This window comes from Crocodylus porosus, unplaced genomic scaffold (genome assembly GCF_001723895.1).
Source record: "Crocodylus porosus isolate Cpor-Errol unplaced genomic scaffold, CroPor_comp1, whole genome shotgun sequence".
NCBI lineage: Eukaryota > Metazoa > Chordata > Crocodylia > Crocodylidae > Crocodylus > Crocodylus porosus.
This window is the reverse complement of record NW_017728917.1, coordinates 2,742,779-2,760,597: the sequence shown is the minus strand read 5'-3', so window position 1 is coordinate 2,760,597 and position 17,819 is coordinate 2,742,779. Positions and strand designations below refer to the sequence as shown.

The window sequence follows — 17,819 nt, the reverse complement described above, 5'->3', positions numbered from 1 at the left end:
TTGTCCCTAGTCTAGATAGTCAGGGAGAGATAAAATACAGCAGGTGGTTGTAATGAAAGCTCTAACCCAGGCTCAGCTGAAACTAATTGCAAGAAGTGAGATAAGTATATGAGTAGATGATTAACCAGCAACTTTCTTTTCTCTACAGATCCCACAGATCAGTTATGCCTCAACTGCACCAGAGTTAAGTGATGACAGACGTTACGATTTCTTCTCACGAGTCGTCCCTCCAGATTCCTTTCAAGCACAAGCGATGGTGGACATTGTAAAAGCTTTGGGGTGGAATTATGTGTCCACTTTGGCATCTGAAGGAAATTATGGAGAAAAAGGAGTGGAATCTTTCATGCAGATTTCCAGAGAGGCAGGTAGGCAAAGAGAGAACTGAATGCAGCGGAGAGAGATTTTACGCGTTGTACCATTTTTCTCTGAACAAATATTTGATTCTAAAATTGTTCCACTACTTTACAATTCCTTTGTAATGGCCCCTTGATATTCTCATTCTTGCACTGGTCATGGGGTTTCAAAAACCAAACACTTGAGGTTTTGAAACTTGAATGGTTTTCATGCACTGTTAAGAAAATATAAAACACTGAATTTCATCAGGCTTCTGGTATTTCACTGTACACTGTAGACGACATTATATTATGATGATATGGTGCAAGACATATTTTAAAAATATTGAACTTTTATCTATTCACAGTTAGAAATTCTTCGAAGGCTGCAAATTATTAGACACTGACTCATGTCATGCTATTCTAGTCTACCATCCAAAAAAATCACGGGAATTTGTAACTTTTCTTTCTTCTTATTTTTCTGGATCGTTTCATTTGAGGAAATTCAGTCTCCTTTACTTGAAAGGGAAAAGCCTAGTACCTTGGGTAATGAGTCAATTAAATCTAGTCAGGAAGTACTTCACGGCAAAGGAATATTTGCGGTTTCAGGGTTTCTTTTGCTGCTCAGACTGCTTATGACTTAGTGGATGATGAGAGAGAATTCCCCAAAAGTTCTGGACTTTAAATGAAAGGACTGACATCACTAACCATAGTTAAAAATGACAACCCCAATGGAGCAGGCAAATAGAGGGTTAGAGCCTATTCCCTCAGTTACCTAATTTGATTCTACCCCAACTGAGTTCCTGAAAATGGTTTTTGCAAAAGGTGGATTAGTTCTCTCCTGTTAATGGGTTTTAAGAGACTTGGGCAAAGTGTAAAAGGATCACATTTGGACATCTAATAGGTGAAATAGGCCTAGAGTGTTTTATGCTGTCTCAGGCCAATATCAATTCACAGACTTGTACTGAAATAATCTGTGTCAGTCAGGGTGTGGAGTGGCCTGATTCCTGATGACAGAGCTGGGCTGACAGAGCCCTTTAATATTGATTGGCTTTACAAGCATAAGCAGCATAGCTTATCATATTCCTGAGAGTAGCTTTGCTATACTGCTGCAAAGAACAGATTGGTCAACATAGGTATGTCCCCAGTGGGATTGCTTCACGTGTGTAGCCAAGCAGTATTGCTATAGTGATTAAGCAGCCCTTGTGTAGACATAAATATAAATTGACTCAGATAGTCTGGGAATTGAGGGGGATCCTGAAGGATCTGTGGGCACATCTACATGAGACGGTACGTCACCGTAGCAACAAGCTATTGCACCGTAGCTTGTTGCTACAGTGACGTAGCATCACTGGGCATGAACCGTGACATTGATGCTACTGCACAGTGGTAATGAGCTAGTGTGCAGTAGCTCTTTAGTAGAAGCTAAAAGCAACTGTGCAGCAACGGGACTGCCCAGTCATTTAGTACTTGCTTTTGCAAGTACTAAGTGACCGCTCAGTAACAATTGCACAGTTGGCTGCTCGTGTAGACACAGCCTGTGAGGAATTAACAACTCATAGTTGTTGGTATTTCTAGACTGAAATCATGTACAACAGGTAAGGGTAGGAACTCAAAAGATGCTTCCCATTATCAGGGGTTTATATAAAATCCATCTCCATGGACATATAATTATAGGTTCTGATAAAGATTCACAGATTAGATAGACCTGAATGTTTCATTATGAACATTTCATTATTGTTATGGCAGGTTTTGCTGTTCACAGGAGAGAACCTTGACCTATCATTGTTCAGTGGGTAAAACTTCACTGGGATAATGACTGCAGGAGCCGTAATTTACTCACCACTTTGATAAGGAAATATCATTCTGCAATGAAAGGATTATGGTAGGGTTTATATGCTCTCAAAGCAACATCTCGGGTTTCCATTCTCCATGCTGTTATAATAGTGTTTAAGCAGCGTGCCCCACACTTTTGCAGATTGTCTTTATTATCTGCAAGCTGAAGAGTGTCAGCCTGTTCACTGACTCCTCAAACTGTCATTGAGTAATTCAGTGCATCTCATTTATCAGAATAATCCAAGTCAGCATTGCAGAGGGAGGGGGCTTTCAAATTGTTTTATTATGCTGATATTACCGAGGACAGCTGTATTTGCATAAACTTCTCTGTTCATTTGAATGCATATGTCTGTGGTATTAGTGAAAATGGTTTTGCCATTATGCCACAGGAAGTGACAAAATGCCAGTATTTATTATAATTTAAACTTTGCAAGCGACCGCTGTGACAAAATAATAGAGGGAATACATCTTCTACATTCAAGAACAAGTTGTAACTCTTTTATAACATACTGTCCTGCAGATACTTTATAGAAATATCTGAAATAGATGTTCATGCAATGAATGTGAAAAACAACCTACTCTTAAAAAGAAAAATCAAGTGGTACGGATGCCCTGTTAAAAACAGTGTTGTATGCTTGGTAATATAGGTCACTCCTACAACACTAAGAAGCTGAAAAGCAGAGTACATAAGCTTATATAAGTAGCCTGTCTTGTCTGGAAAGTCATATCATATAATCTTCACTGTTATTTTAGATGTAGTACAGTATCATTTTCCTCTCTGGACTGCATGGAATTTGTTACATGTTGCACCAGTACAGCTTAAGGGGAATTCTAAGTGGATTTAATGTCTGACAGAAATTTCCCCAGATCCTTTAAAATCCTAGGAAATCTAAGAATATCCTATTGCCTTAAATATTTTATGGAGCAACAATTGAACTTTAATGTCAGTATTTATTTCTACTAAATATTGCCTGAATCAGGTACAGTGGAAACAGGATTTTTCCATCTCCCTGGAGATGGATTGTAGCGATGTCCTAAACCCTGATATGAGGCAGTGCTACACTATATATCTCGTATTACTCTATATCCCTATATAATGTAAAGTGCACCTATTTAACCAGATGGTTAGCCAATTACTATGATATCAGGGTTTGAGATGAGTCCTTTTATGAGATGATTAAGGGGCAGTGATTTTGCTAAGATTTCCATTTGGTTGACTTGCTGGCTTTTGTACCTGTTTGTCTGAGTGCTTTTTATGTAGTTCAAGTGATCATCAATTCATGTATACACAAATTAATAAGTAATGAAAAACAATAGCAGGCGCAGTGGTATGGAGAGAGAAATCTCTTTCCTTCGGGGCCATCAAAAGAGATATGCCTACTGAAGGGTTAAGAATATTTGAATGTGTTCAAGTAATGTGACTGCTCAAAGTAGTTAAAACTGATTCTTCAACACCCTCTCTTGCTTTCCTCTTGACACCCATGGGCTTCACAAAAGTTTATTTTGGGGGAGAAGACAATCTGTCCCATAGACACTAACAAGTGTATCATCCTCTGTCTCAAATCTGTGGCTAATCCAGAATTTCTGGGTTGGCAATTTAGCAAGGTTCATAGGCGTTGGAACGGCAACTGGATAGTGCTATCCATCTTGGCGTGTTAAATATACTTTCAAAATATAAAGACTTTTGCCTCATCTATTCGTTTAATAATTCTTCCCAAAGTGACTTTTATTATGAGTACTTGAAACTAGTTTGAATATGTCATTTTGACAGGAGGAGAAGATTTGAATCGCCCTCTGCAGTCTGTGGGATTAATAAATTAGGGAAGTGCTCTAATTATGGAAAATTTAAAGGACAATTTCAGGTTATTAATGAAACTAGAGAATACGCAAAATTCAAAAATTACTTTATCTTTGAATTTTTTTTAATGATGAATCTGCACCACAGGGTTAATTGCTGACTATAATAATACATACATGGAAGTCTTCAGTGATAGACCGTATGGCTGTACTGTACTTTACGGTGGCCTTCTGATGGGACCTAGTTTTTTATATTTACTTCTTAATATCCCATTTCCTTTTTCTAGCTTCAGATATTCTCAAATTCCATAAACAGGGTGTGATTGCCTCCTATACTGGGGACATCCCCTGGGGTTCACTACACAGGTTGGTGGGAAGAAGGTCCTAAAACAAGGGCATTTCTGCCTCTCATGGCTCATCACTGTTGGGTATCTGCACAGCTCCATGTCCATCATGTCTGCTTAGGTTTGAACATTTGCTCCCAGATGACATGATTTGAGCAGAGATTTATGGTCACTGTTTCAACAAATCACTGGTGCTATTTTTAAATCAAGCATTACCTTTCCAGCGGTGTTGTATCGCCTAAGGAGTAATTAGGAGTAAGATTTGAAAGTGGTGTGTGGAGTTGCAAAATCAAAAACACAATAATCTTCTCTCAGAATGGACTTAACAGCCTTTGTCCTTAAATAGGATTCTTAGTGGTTTCCTCTCTCTAACTCTTTGGATAGATTTTGCCCAAGTTAACTTTTTCAAGTATTTCTTTAGCACTTTCTGTTTTCAGGTACTTTAAGCATAGTATGAATAATTAAGTCTCAGTTACCTTCTGTGCAGTAGGAAGATGGGTAAAAACATAAGTGACCTTTCAAGTGATAATCAAGAGAACCCACAAATCCAGAATTCGTTTTCTCCCGTTAGTCTATTAAAAGTTTTTAACTGTGGAACCTGTGGGGGGGAAAAAAGCCCTTTGCCCCTGAAAAAAATTGCATTAGAGTTTTGCTTTCAGTGTTGTTCTTATATTTACAATATTTATGTGGAGTGAAGGCTCTTCATGCCTACCCTAGTGCCTACCAGATTACATATGGTGGCCCACCCAAATTCAGATGCACCAAACAGTTTAATATTTGCAGGTAGATATTCTACATACATTTGGCAGCACACTAGAACTGTGGTGGCTTTTGCTTGTTTCAATATCTTTGTAAAATGTAGTGTTTAAAATGTAAAAGTGCAGCAGTGGCAGAGTGGTGAGCTTACTCCCTAGAAAAGGTGTTTTCTAGGGTTGGCTGGTAGGTGGAGAAGTGGGTATGTCTGTTTAACTCAGTGTTTCCCAACCAGTGTGCTGTGGCACAAAAGTGTGCTGTCAGAAATGAGCAGGTGTGCCGCAGAATTTGACCATGGCAATGACCTGCAATGAGCTACAATAGGTATGAATGAGGATGGGAAATGCCTTAACAGGTGTGCCATGAAAAATTTTTTACTAAAATTTCAGCCTTCAGCTGAAAAAGCGTGGGAAACACTGGTTTAACCTTTCTAGCTCTCTAAAGATGGCCGATGGGGCATCTTTCCTGAGGCATCTTCTTTTACTGTCATATCGTAAAATATCTGTTATGTAATGATTACAAGATATGATTTGTATCATTTGATGAAATGTTTTGTAAAAAATGCAAAGAATCATGCTTTTAATAAGATATTCTAATTCAGTACTTTAAGCTTTTTTTTTATCAGCTATGAAAGATTTTGCATTAAAATCTACTACCAGTAACCACCCAGCAAGAAATTACACATCTTGGTATGTTTCTCTAGGTCTAACTGCGTCACATCTTCCAGAAGCTGGATTTACCAGTGGAAGTTACTTTTTTGCTGTCTGTTAAGAATCACGCACAAGCTATCACTACAGAACATGAAAAATTATTTAATGTTTAGTGTGAGGCAAAGTAAAAGAGGTTTCCACTATATTTTTAGTTCATGAAACCCTGACTCCGCTGTCAAGAAGCAATTCCTGCTTTAACAATGGGTAATATCCTTTTTACAGTAGTAACTTTCTTTAATAGGAACAACTGGAACAATTTAATCTGAGTAATATGTAGTCTCAACGCTTTTGTTTTACTGTGTAACATGATCCTCCTCTTTCAGTTTTTATAGTGGAGCTTGCACATGTGTATTTTGCAATAAAGATAAGCTCACTGTATCATGCATTATTAAAATTAATTGGTAATTTTAAAAAATCCCCAGCAACAGTTGTAGAATGAAGAAATAGGAAAGTGATTTGAATTGGGAGAAATAAAATTAGAAGTTCCTCATTCGAAAGGACTTTATGATGGGAACAAACTAGGATATTTTTTGAGAGCATGATGGGCCAAACTAAAAGTAGTATCGGTTGCTGCATCATGCACAGTTTTGGAAGCAGTGGTGGAAAGACCTCACATTTATTGCACTGTGCAATTGGCAGGCAGTGTGGATCATAGACCACTAAGGCCAATCCAACATAAAATTGCAGTTTCTTGGAATGAGTGGGAAATCCAAAAGCTTGGAGGTTTTCTTGTCTTTTGTTTTCAGGCCATTTATTGTCAGTTAACAATTTACTGTAGCTTTATTTCTATGAACTAGCCATCTTAAACATACGGAAATTATTACTGTTCCCTGGAGGGATTTTTCCCCCGTTGGACAATTACATTGGATTAAATTAATCACTTTAGTTATATTAAATAATATTGGATTAATACTTTATTGATATCACATTAACCTGCAAATGAAGGATTTTGTCTTGGTCCAATGATCACATTGATAGAATTTAAATCCTAGCTCCCTGGAATTTAATGGAACCAGTATTTCTCTCTTGTTGATTAGCAATATGCCTGGTAGGAAATATTTACAGGACTGGGCCAGTTTTCTGTTAATTACTTAGTTAATATATGCTAGTGGAACTTTCAGCACAGCAGTGCCAATAGATTATATTTAAACATAGCTTGGTTCTAGATAGTGATCAGACACTGATGATTCCTGCAGGAGCTAAATGAAAAAAATACTAATCAGAACTAATCTGTCTCTTTTGGAGAAGTTAGACTGTGTGTCCTGGAAACAGCTTCTTATGTAGGTAAAACAAATACTGAAAATTACCTTTAATCCTTTTCTGGCAAGAATCGGAGAAAGGAGCAAAAATCAATAGCAGCAGCACAAAGAACCAAGAGGAATGCCTCTACAAAATTCAGCTGAACTTCTATATTTGGTTGACAGATAGATCATACCATACAACTGGTATCCTAGTTATCCTTGGGATTTCATTATTTATTACATAGCCCATCCCCTATCTTTAAGGAACCTAAAAATGGTCAAAATATCTTAAGTATGTTTTATCAAATGTCTGAACATCCTCTGACATATTCTTTAGATCTTCTTACTCTGTTTCTATTATTGTAATTTTTTTCTCTAGTCCAATCTTCTGTTCCCCTTCTTGCCAATTCCTAAACGTCCTCCTCCTTCCCATTTGTGCAAGAGCATTTGGAAGTAGAGAAAAGGTACTCTGTAATCTCCACGTTGTCTACCACACGATTGCTCAGACATCACTAACTCAGAAAAGAGTAGCTTCAAAGAGGGTCAGCAGTCCTGTTATCTTATACATTCATAACTTGAAGATCCAAGAGGAGTCCCTTGGTTAATCCCACAAATTTTAGCTCATTTGTATGGAGTGATGGACCCCTAATGACTGGCAGATAGCTCATTTGTGATCCAGCCTCATATTGGTGGCCAGTTTGTAGCAGATAAGTCATATGGAATTCAAGATAATGCAGTTTTCAACATTCATTGGATTTTGCAGTGGAAGTTCTAATAATTGTAAGAAGTGACAGATGACTTCTCAGGTGCAAAGAGGGTGGAGCTGAGCAGACACCATCAGCTAGCCATCAGACCTTTATGTGTCCTGGAGACTTTCTGAACCAGGGGCTGGATGAACCGCTCAGGTTGGGCCTCTTGTTATAAATTCCCAACAGGTCCATGAGCCTGCTTGGCTTCACAGGTTCTACTGCTGAGGTAGTCATCACTGCCACTTGTCTGAAGAGGCTTTACAACCCTGATTACTCCCCCCATCCTACCTCCTAGCTGAATAAGTAAGTCAAGGCCACTTGGAGCCTGGATTAGAAGTGTTCCCACAAAATGCCTTCCCTTATCTCAGGAAGAAAATGGGACAAAGTGCAAAGTTGTGTGAGCTCAGCTCATCTATTCCTTACTATCTGAACCATTGATATTTTTCTTCAGGACAGATGATGTAGCCTCGGGGGTTCAACAACCATTGATATTCATTTCTGAACAGTAACAGAAAGTAATCCAAGGAGATAACAACACCGATGGGCCAAAAAGTAGCCATTTGATTTAAGAGTTTCAAAGCTGCTGCAAAGGCTGAACTGTTTAAAAAAAAAAAAAAAAGCATAACTCATGCATCTGTGTGACTTAAGAGGCACATAAAAACAGTGCCTGAGACTAGGCAGTTAGTCTGGTCCTGCATGCAAAGGGGGAAGAGCCTGTGACCAGGAAGGCTGCAGAGGAGTATCTGGCTGACACACAAACCACCCTGGATCTCACAGTAAAGTGCTGAGTCCTGACAGGCGAATACAGCCCAGTGAAGGGGGAAGACTCATAGTATAGCCCGCAAGCTGGGGTTTATGTTTGGACCCAGTGTGGGCTTAGTTTGTGTTGCACCCATTTGGTTTCCTGTTTTTGTTACTGATTACAGTTGGGTGTGGCTGTTTGGGGTATGTGAGGAGGCCACAGTGGGGTGCATTGTGGGTAACCCACAGTGGGTGCCAGGGACACAGCAGTGTTTTGGATCCCAGGGGCCAGGCTCCAGAGAAAGGCAGACAGGAGACCAGATTATTAAAGGCTGTGCTAAGAAAGCCAAGAGAGATGGCCTGGCAGCAAGAAAGCAAAGGCCAAAGCCCGGGAGGGGCAAAACCAGGTCAAGGTCGCAAAGCCATGAGGAGCAGGGCTGGAGCCCCAGTGGAGAGAGTGGGGCTGGCTCCAGCCACGAAGGCCAGGGGCCCAGGGCCCAAACCGAGGGAGGCGGGCCAGAGGCCAAGAGCCCAGGCTGGTAGTCCACAGTAAATAAAGATCAGCAGGCTAAAGTTAAGAGGGCTGAAGGCTGGTGGGTGAACGACTCTGGAGTGTTACCTGCATGGCATGGGCATGGCTACAGGGAAGGTTGGAGGCTACAAGTAGCCCATAATTCAGCACATGTCCTGGAGCATGGATGGACCAGGAGGATGTACATAGCAAGAAGCACTAGATTGGGACCAATGGGGTCTGAGAGGTTCCCATTGCATGGAGAAACAAAGAGGGACCCTGGGGCAGCCTCCCTTTTTGTAATCCAATAGCTCCAACAAAGGCATGGCAGGGGGGAGAAGGGAGGGGAGGTACCCAGGAAGCCAGAGTGGGGCAGGAGCTGCGTGGCCACCAGGAGGTATCAGAGCCACCCCCAGGGGCCCAGTCACATTACACATCTTCATATGGATAAAATAATTTAATGTAATTATTCTCTTACTGTTTGCCTTCCATGATCATTTATATTAATGCACTTTTATGCTGTGTTCTGGTGCTAAATTAAGCATGAAAATTTTATTATCATCATTCAAACATGTTGTCATAGTCTCATTTCAAAACTTTACCCAAAATATTCACTTCTCAAAATTGTACTAATTTACATGTCACCTGATGGGGTCCAACTTTTACATTTATTGCATCACAACACGAGCAGTTTTCAAGCTCTTTGTTCTCCATTGGTGCTAAAACTGTGGAAAAATCTTTAGCAATATCTGTTTTGCTAAGTTGTAAAAGAACAACGGCAGTAATATTTCTAGTTTATTCAGCATTCCCAAATGAAAATTTGTCACTTTCATGTGAAATACTAATGAGGCTATTTGCTTTAGAAACTGGTGAAAATGTGTTTTTTATATGTCCTTGACTGATGGTGCAGTTTGCAATATGTAGATTCATTTTACACCTTGTCAACAGAATTATTAAAATAGTTTAAAATGTTGGGGCTCTGTGTGTGTGTGTGTGTGTGTGTGTGTGTGTGTGTGTTTAAGCACTATTCTTCTAGCTAAAGTTACATTAGACTTTATCACCCAGCAGGCTTTGGATCATATTGCCAATTTAACACCAGTAAGTCATGTCTGATAGGGGAAAAGAATAAACTTTTTATAAAACCAAATTATTGCTCTACTAATAATATGATTAATTATCTCCTTTCCACATTTGCTAATGCCTTGGTCTAAAATGCTGTGGCTTCTTGCATTATTTAAGTAAAATCATTGTAATTATTCCATTTATATGGATGATAACCTTGTGATTAAGGCACTGGTTTCAATTCATTGTTTTGCCATGGACTTTTGTGTAATATTAGGTACATCCTGCTTAGGGTCAGAGGATAAGGCAACAAAGGTGATGTTGTGCTGGGGGTCTGCTATAAGCCACCAGACCAAGAGGAAGTGGTGAATGAAGCTTTCTTCAAACACTTAGCGGAAGTTTCCTGATCACAAACCCTGGTTCTCATGGGGGACTTCAATCACCCTGACATCTGCTGGGAGAGCATTACAGCAGTGCACAGCAATCCAGGAGGTTTTTCAAGAGTGTTGGGAACAACTTCCTGGTGCAAGTGCTGGAGCGGCCAACTACGAGCCGTGCTCTTTTTGACCTGCTGCTCACAAACAGGGAAGAATTGGTGAGGAATGCACTAGTAGATGGCAACTTGGGCAGCAGCAGTCACGAGATGCTTGGGTTTAGGATCCTGAGGAAAGGCAGGATGGAGAGCAGCAGAGTAAGGACCCTAGACTTCAGAAAAGCAGACTTCGATTTGCTCAGGGAACTCATGGGCAGGATCCCCTGGGAAGCCAGTCCGAGGGGGAGAGGAGTCCAGGAGAGCTGGCTGTACTTTAAACAAGCCTTACTAAGACAGCGGGAACAAACCATTCAGATGTGCAGGAAGATGAGCAAGTATGGCAGAAGACCAGCTTGCTTTAGCGGAGAACTCTTCAGTAAACTAAGTCCCAAAAAGGAAGCTTATAAGAAGTGGAAACTTGGACAAACAGCGAGGCAGAAGTACAAGAGTATTGCTTAGGAATGCAGGGATGAATTCAGGAAGACAGAGCACAATTGGAGCTGCAGCTAGCAAGGGACGTGAAGCATTTCTACAAGTATGGCAGTAACAAGAGGAGGATCAGGGAAAGTGTGGGTCCCTTACTGAATAGGAAAGGGAACCTAGTGACAGAGGATGCAGAAGAGGCTGAAGTGCTCAGTGCCTCTCTTACCTCAGTCTTCACAGGCAAAGTCAGCTCCCAGGCTACTGCACTGGGCAGCACAGTTTGGGGAGGAGAGGAGCAGCCACCAGTGGTGAAAGAACAGGCTGGGACTATTTAGAAAAGCTGGATGTATGCAAGTCCATGGAGCTGGATGGGATGCACCTGAGGGTGCTGAGGGAGTTGGCTAATGTGATTTGCAGAGCTGCTGGCCATCATCTTTGAAAACTCATGGCAGTTGGGAGAGGTCCTGGATGATTGGAAAAGGGTAAGCATAGTGCCCATATTTACGAAAGAGGAAAAAAGAGGATCCAGTGAACTTACAGACCAGTCAGCCTCACTTCAGTCTCTGGAAAAATCATGGAGCAAATCCTCAAAGAATCCGTTTCTAAGCACTTGAAGGAGAAGGTGGTGATTAGGAACAGTTGGCATGGATTCACCAAGGGCAGCTGTAAGGTGGATAGAAAACTGGCTGGAGCATTGGGCTCAGAGGGTAATAATTAGGGCTGTGCGAAGTGTCAGTCACTGTTTCAATTCGGTGGAGATTTGGCCCAATTTGGTGGCTGAATATCCGAATTGAATCAGGAGGCCCTTTAATTTCTCCGAATTGAATCAGAATCCTCCGAATTGATTCAGAAAGATTCAATGATTTGGACAGAAACACAGCTTTAAATGTTGTTTTTTGTCCTGCATGCCTCAAGATACCAAGTGGTTGGTGAATGCTGAGATGTTGGGGCAGGTGGAGCGTCCCACAGAAATGCAGGGGGGTCCCGGCCCAGGTGTACTTCTCTGCATCCCTCTTGAAGTGCGGTGCTCAAAACTGGACACGGTACTCCAACTGCAGTCTGAACGGGGCATAAACTAACCTTTTTATTTTTTTCAATGATGTATTTCTGGGGTGTTCCTGGTCTCAGGAGTATACCCAGCATATTTTTCTGAGGACTGTTGGCCAGGTTTTTCATGAGCTTTAAGGCCTTTGCTCTATAGCTTCCTCAAGGTGTATAAAATAGATTGGTAGCAAGGAATGAAAAAACGTGGCCAGCCCCAATATGAGTTTCTCAGGTTACAGAATCTCAGGAGGTGTATCAGAAATTTGGAGCAGGAAGATGTACATTGTTTTCTCATTTATCAAAAAAGTTCATCTGAAATATCCAGATTTGTCTGCTGAAGTATATAGCTGCATAGGACAGCTATAAGGAGAGAAGTGAAAGGGATTGATCAATCTGAAATCTCGATGTAAATGGTCTTTCTCACAGTATCCACTATCTGCCACGGTGTGAGAGAGAGAGAGGGGGAGAGGGTTTTGGGCCAGATAGACCTGTGGACCCGGTATGGCATCTTTTACATAATTATTTAAAAAGGTTCTCAGCCTCAAACATGCATCACTAGAGTACAGTTTGGGTGACTTTCACACATTGCCAGAGCCATGCAGAAAGATAGCACAGAGGCTAGGGAGCGGTGTTATCTGTTTTATTTCCCTTCTGTTTTGTGTTTTTGACTGAGAAATCTTTAAGCAGTAGAGGTCCAGCTTATCATCCAGTGCGACTTGTGTAACACATAGACTATGGGATTCTTTTAATGCCTTACTTAATGATGTTTTGAATTTTAAAATTTCTTAATTGCTTGAAATAATAGGAAGGTTTGCTATCCCAGTTGGTTCTACTGCCTCTGCTGAAGTATTCATTTGCATGAGCAAGCTAGGGCTTCTACTGGAAATCGGGAAGGAAAAAGAGAGGGCCAGCCAGGGTGCCTTAAATGTCCACTGTTAGCATCAAGATTGGTGTTTTACTCCTCGGTTCTACAAATGCGGAACGGTGTTGGGGGGGAGGAGGGCAGGAAGGTTCAGGTATATACTTATTCCGTTACAGGAACAGAGAGAGAAGTCCTTTGCCATACTGCTCCTACCACAGTGCAACTGTGAGCTGCCCATCCTGTGGTAGAGTATCAAATCTTAGTTTAGCTCTTTGTTTTATGATTTAAGCTTAATCATAAACATAAATGTTGGGGACTTGAATGTACAGGACATGGTAACTTCCCTGTACTTTGCAAATGACCTTATGATAGCAGAGCTGGCAACTGTTAGGGCATTCTGTTTTCATTTCAACACCGTCACTGTACAGGTATTGAATTGTGTACCTGCATGCGGTACAGTTCTTGGAGAGCATGATTTTCCATTTTCAAGATTAGCTTGAGGTTGAACATTTGTTGTGTGTCCTATTCCTAGTGTCAGTGTACTGCATAAAGCATAGGAGGGTTGATTAGTTTGGGCTGAAGCTAGGGTTACAGAAAAGGGATACAAACACTTTAATACTGACTTGAACTCCTGAGTCAGTAATTGAATTTTGTCATTGTATAGGGTGTAGAAGAGATGGGTTTAAATAAATACCTCAGTTTTATCACTTTGCAGTGTACTGCCTTGCTATTGATAAATGAAATATACCTTGCTAGATTGCTGATTGCCTGGAGGTCCTGAACTAGTCATTTGCTTTCAAGGGTTTAAGTTAAGATGTTCTGCTCTAGGTATATATATTGTGTGTATATGTAATAGTTGTATATGTAGATTGCCATGGTGGTGTGTTACCTGCATATACCTTTATACGTTGTCTCACTGTCCTTCAACAGGTTCATTTCCTTCTAAGGGCCCTACTTCTCCCTCTGCACGGAGACTCTAGAGACATGTTTTTTAGCATATACAGTTTAGCTTGGCACTTAAAAGAGCAGGTATTTAGCAGCTTGATGTTCTTCATTTTATGCTGGAGCCCTTGTAAGGCTCAGCAGCTGTTTTTCAAACTGGACTATTTCTCTGTATTTCTTAAATGGCAGTAAAACCCTAGTGATGCTCTGCCGAATGAGATGTCACGCTGTTATGGAAATGTAGTTCTCAGCACTGTAAGTAAGAAATGGGAGCTGCTATGTAAGACTCATTGTTAGATATGGGAACTGTCAATAAAAGAAGTGAATAGGATCAGGATTTTTTCTGTCTTTCTTCAGAAGCCTGAGCAATACCTTACTACTTCAGGCCTACCGAAATCTACTGGGATGCTTGTGTTGTGTGTGCTTCTTTAAACCAACTATCTAATTATACATTGCTGACAATATCACCTCACTCAACACTAGCCTGTATTTTAGAAAGTTTTCAGCCCTGACCCTTATAATGCTACAGGAACATCTCTGTTAGAATCTAAATCCTAGTCCTTGCATAAGAGCAAAGTAAATGAAGATAAAAGTCATTTGAACTATCCAGTGAGCAGTTAGCCCATCCTGGAGCCTTGTCATGGTACATTTTTGTCCAGATGCAAATGGCTTCGTGCTGCTACTTCAGGTTACTACCAAGGAAACGCTATCTATGAAACTATTTTATACTTCCCCTTTGACAGTTAATTCCCTAATGTATTTTATTCCTCCCCTTAATTTCACGACTCAGTATGTCTGATTCTCTTTATAATTAACTCTCTCTTTTTTTTTTTTATCATATCTATATCTTTTTCATTTCCAGCCTAATGTTTCTGACTTGATTATTTTTCACTTCCTTTAGATCCTCCTCTGTCTTTCTGAATGCATGTAGATCTTATCTTCCCTTTGGGCCCAGTCCCATTCTGTCTGCTTAGGCAGTCTCAGTGGAAGTTTTACCCAAGTGACCTCACTCTTCCTCTCTTCTGTAGTGCTCCCTCTCAGAATTGAAGCTTTATCCCCTCACTAACTCAGAAAACAGGTGTAAGTTCCTTTGAACTTATTTTTCTAGTTTGAATTTTTTTTAAAAAAAGCAGTTTTTTCCAGCAGCCTAACCATGGTAGGTGATAACAGAGGCCACACATTGTAGTTTTTTGGTTAGAAGAGACAACAGTGATTGTATTATTAATTTAATAAGATCATTTTAAAGCTAAGACTACAAGAAAAGCACCTTCTCCCAAAACATAGCTGCTCTTGGGGTTCCTTTCTTCATGATGGGCATCCCTATAGGATGCTCATCTGTCTCATTAGGAGCTGGTTCTCTCACCCCTTCTAGCATGTGAAAAGAATTGGGTCAGGCTTTTTGTGAGGAGATGCACAGTTTTACAAGTAAAATTCAGCACGCTCAGGTGTTGATTATAAACATGCATTTCAGTTTTTGCAAAGGTCTCACAGTCAAGGTCTTATTCTCAGTTTCTCTTTTAAATCACTTTCAGTGATGAGGCTTTAGCTTGAATTTTGAAAGAAGAGTATAAACAGCGTTTGTGAAACTACTGGAAATTTCTTAACAGACTGAGGAAGAGGAAGATGCACTTTTCATCGCTATTCAGATTTTTTCAAAAGACAGTTTTATGTCAAGGCGACCCAAAGTCTAGACAGATCGTCTAAAAACATTTATTGGCTAATTAAGATTATACTACTGTCATATCTCTGCTGGATAATGCAAGGACTGTTAAGAGATGGTCTTCACTTTTGCAACATGCACCTTTCATCATAATTTGCTTTTATTATGGCTCAGGTTTGCTTTCTAAATGTTTGATTACTTGTCTTTAAAAAACAAAACAAAACAGAGTTGAGTGCAAACATTTGGACACCTATGTCCATATACAGGGTTTGTAGAGGGACTGAGCATCTGCAATTTCCATTGAAATGATTTCTGCCTATACATGCTTAGCACTGATTAAAATCAGGATATGTATTGGGGTATCTGTCTAGTTACCTGTGACAAATAAAGCACTCTAATCACAATGCAGAAAAACAGCTGTGGGGCAAGCTCTACTGACTGACTGACTGTTCTACTGACGCACTTCAGTTGAGAAACTATCCAAGGGGAGACACCGTGATTGCTAAGAGGATTGTTCCCACCCATAAATAATTAATCTTTCCTCTGAGGCTGCTGGCTTATGGCAAGAGAGTGCCTTTTGAGATGTGCAGCATCTTGTCTTTAATTAAAGAATTGATCCGGGATCACTGTTCTGTTCTCAGTGGTGACCAGTCGTTTCAGAGCAATACCTTCCTTGGCTTGGATTTGAACCTGGAACATTGGAAGTTTCTATACCCTGTTAATAATTTTCCTGAGCCATCTAGCCTCCTTTGTTCTTTGCTTTCAAGAAAGCTCAGAGCAGTCATTATGAACAGCACTTCATCAAGTCTCCAATTATTTTAATCAAATAGCTTTTATATATTAATATGAAGGGGGATTCAGCCTTTCAGAGGAGGAAATCATCATGTGAGATGCAGCTGAAGAATATAATACACAGACTGTAAGTGAGGCTCTTCCCTGAAATAACATCTTTGAAAAATCTCCACAGAAGCACTCAAAAATGATGGCTCTTTTTTGGGTTCTTCACACTTAGATGCCTTACCCTACCAGCATTCTGTAAGATGCACTAAAAAAGCAATTATCACTTTTGAGTGCTTTGCAAAATTTTATTAGTTTTGTGCCTCTTGAGGCTCTTACAAATAATGCTGTTTCACTTAAGATCTCTTTGATGCGGTATTTTTTTCTCTTGTCTTCTCCAATAATAATAAAAGAGATGAAGTTACAGTGCACTAAATCCAGCAGTTTGTTTACTATCTCAGCTTTTGTTATTTCCAAACCCATTAAAATCGCAATCTCTCTCTAAAGTGGCATTGCACCCTTTTTCCTTTCTTTTCGTGCAATATTGTTGTTACCTAAGAGGATATGGATTAAAGACAGCAGAGGTTTTGCCATTCAAGAAGGAAAGTTTCTCTCTGGCAGAAGGAAATGAGCATTGTTTGTGTTAACCACCCTTCCATGGCACGTGGAAAGGCAGTAAGCACTCTAGCAAAAACGGGAATCAGAAATTGCTTATGTTGGGGTAGATCATACGCTTGCTTACAACCCAGAACTGCACTGAGAGCAGTATAAGAGTTGTTTGTTTCCTTCTGTGCCTCTAGAATCTAGTAATGTGCCACTATAAATAGGTTACTAAAAGTAGATTACTAATAAATGGATCAAGGACTCACTCCTCTGCTGTCTGTCCAGTGCCTGCTCACATGAGTAGAGGAAGGTTACAGCGACAGTTGTATATTCTGTGCATCTTTCGCATCAGAAATCAAGGATCATGCAAATTGTATGGGCTCTGTCACTCCCCTGCCCTTACTTGAACAGGCGAAGGTGCAGGTTGGCTTATAAATACCAATAAAACATTGAACAAGGGAAACAGATACTTTGGGCTGTCTGCCTGGCTATTGTGCAGAGATGTAATTAAGTACTTGAGAATATGCTGCTACTGTTTATCATTTATGAAGTGCTGACGTGTCTTTGGCACATGACAGATGAAAAAGATGACACTTTCCTGTGGAGCTTGAAACTGAAGAGCCATATTTATTCCCACTAGGAAGACCTTTGAAATGATTGGGAAGCAGAACAAAGTACTAGTCAATGCAAGCCACTTGGAGCAGAATCTGGCCCTGAGAGTAATGTAATGACTAAGGATCTGGGTTTTCTGTTTGACCCGGTAAAACCCAGATTTTCTACTTTTAAGGAGAAATGATGGGTCTCCCTTTGCAGGCTGGCAGAGTTCCAGCCTGCAAAGGGCTGCGGAGAGTGGGCGATCAGGTGGGGGGGGTGCCACATGCCCCATATATGTACAAGGCC

At 40.4% G+C, this 17,819-nt stretch overlaps 1 protein-coding gene across 3 annotated transcripts in view; it reads left to right on the top strand.

Annotated features, from left to right (window-relative positions):
- GRM7 (glutamate metabotropic receptor 7) overlaps window positions 1–17,819 on the top strand; it is a 532,223-nt gene that overhangs the window by 178,216 nt on the left and 336,188 nt on the right. For 2 of the 3 annotated variants that reach the window (XM_019536595.1, XM_019536594.1), the window contains exon 1: window positions 209–365. The exons of the other annotated variant lie outside the window; for it this stretch is intronic. In XM_019536595.1, the coding sequence (XP_019392140.1) occupies window positions 254–365 (112 nt within the window). In that variant the 5' untranslated portion in view covers window positions 209–253. Of the gene's footprint in view, window positions 1–208; window positions 366–17,819 lie in introns of those variants that run through there. 3 annotated transcript variants of the gene reach the window in all.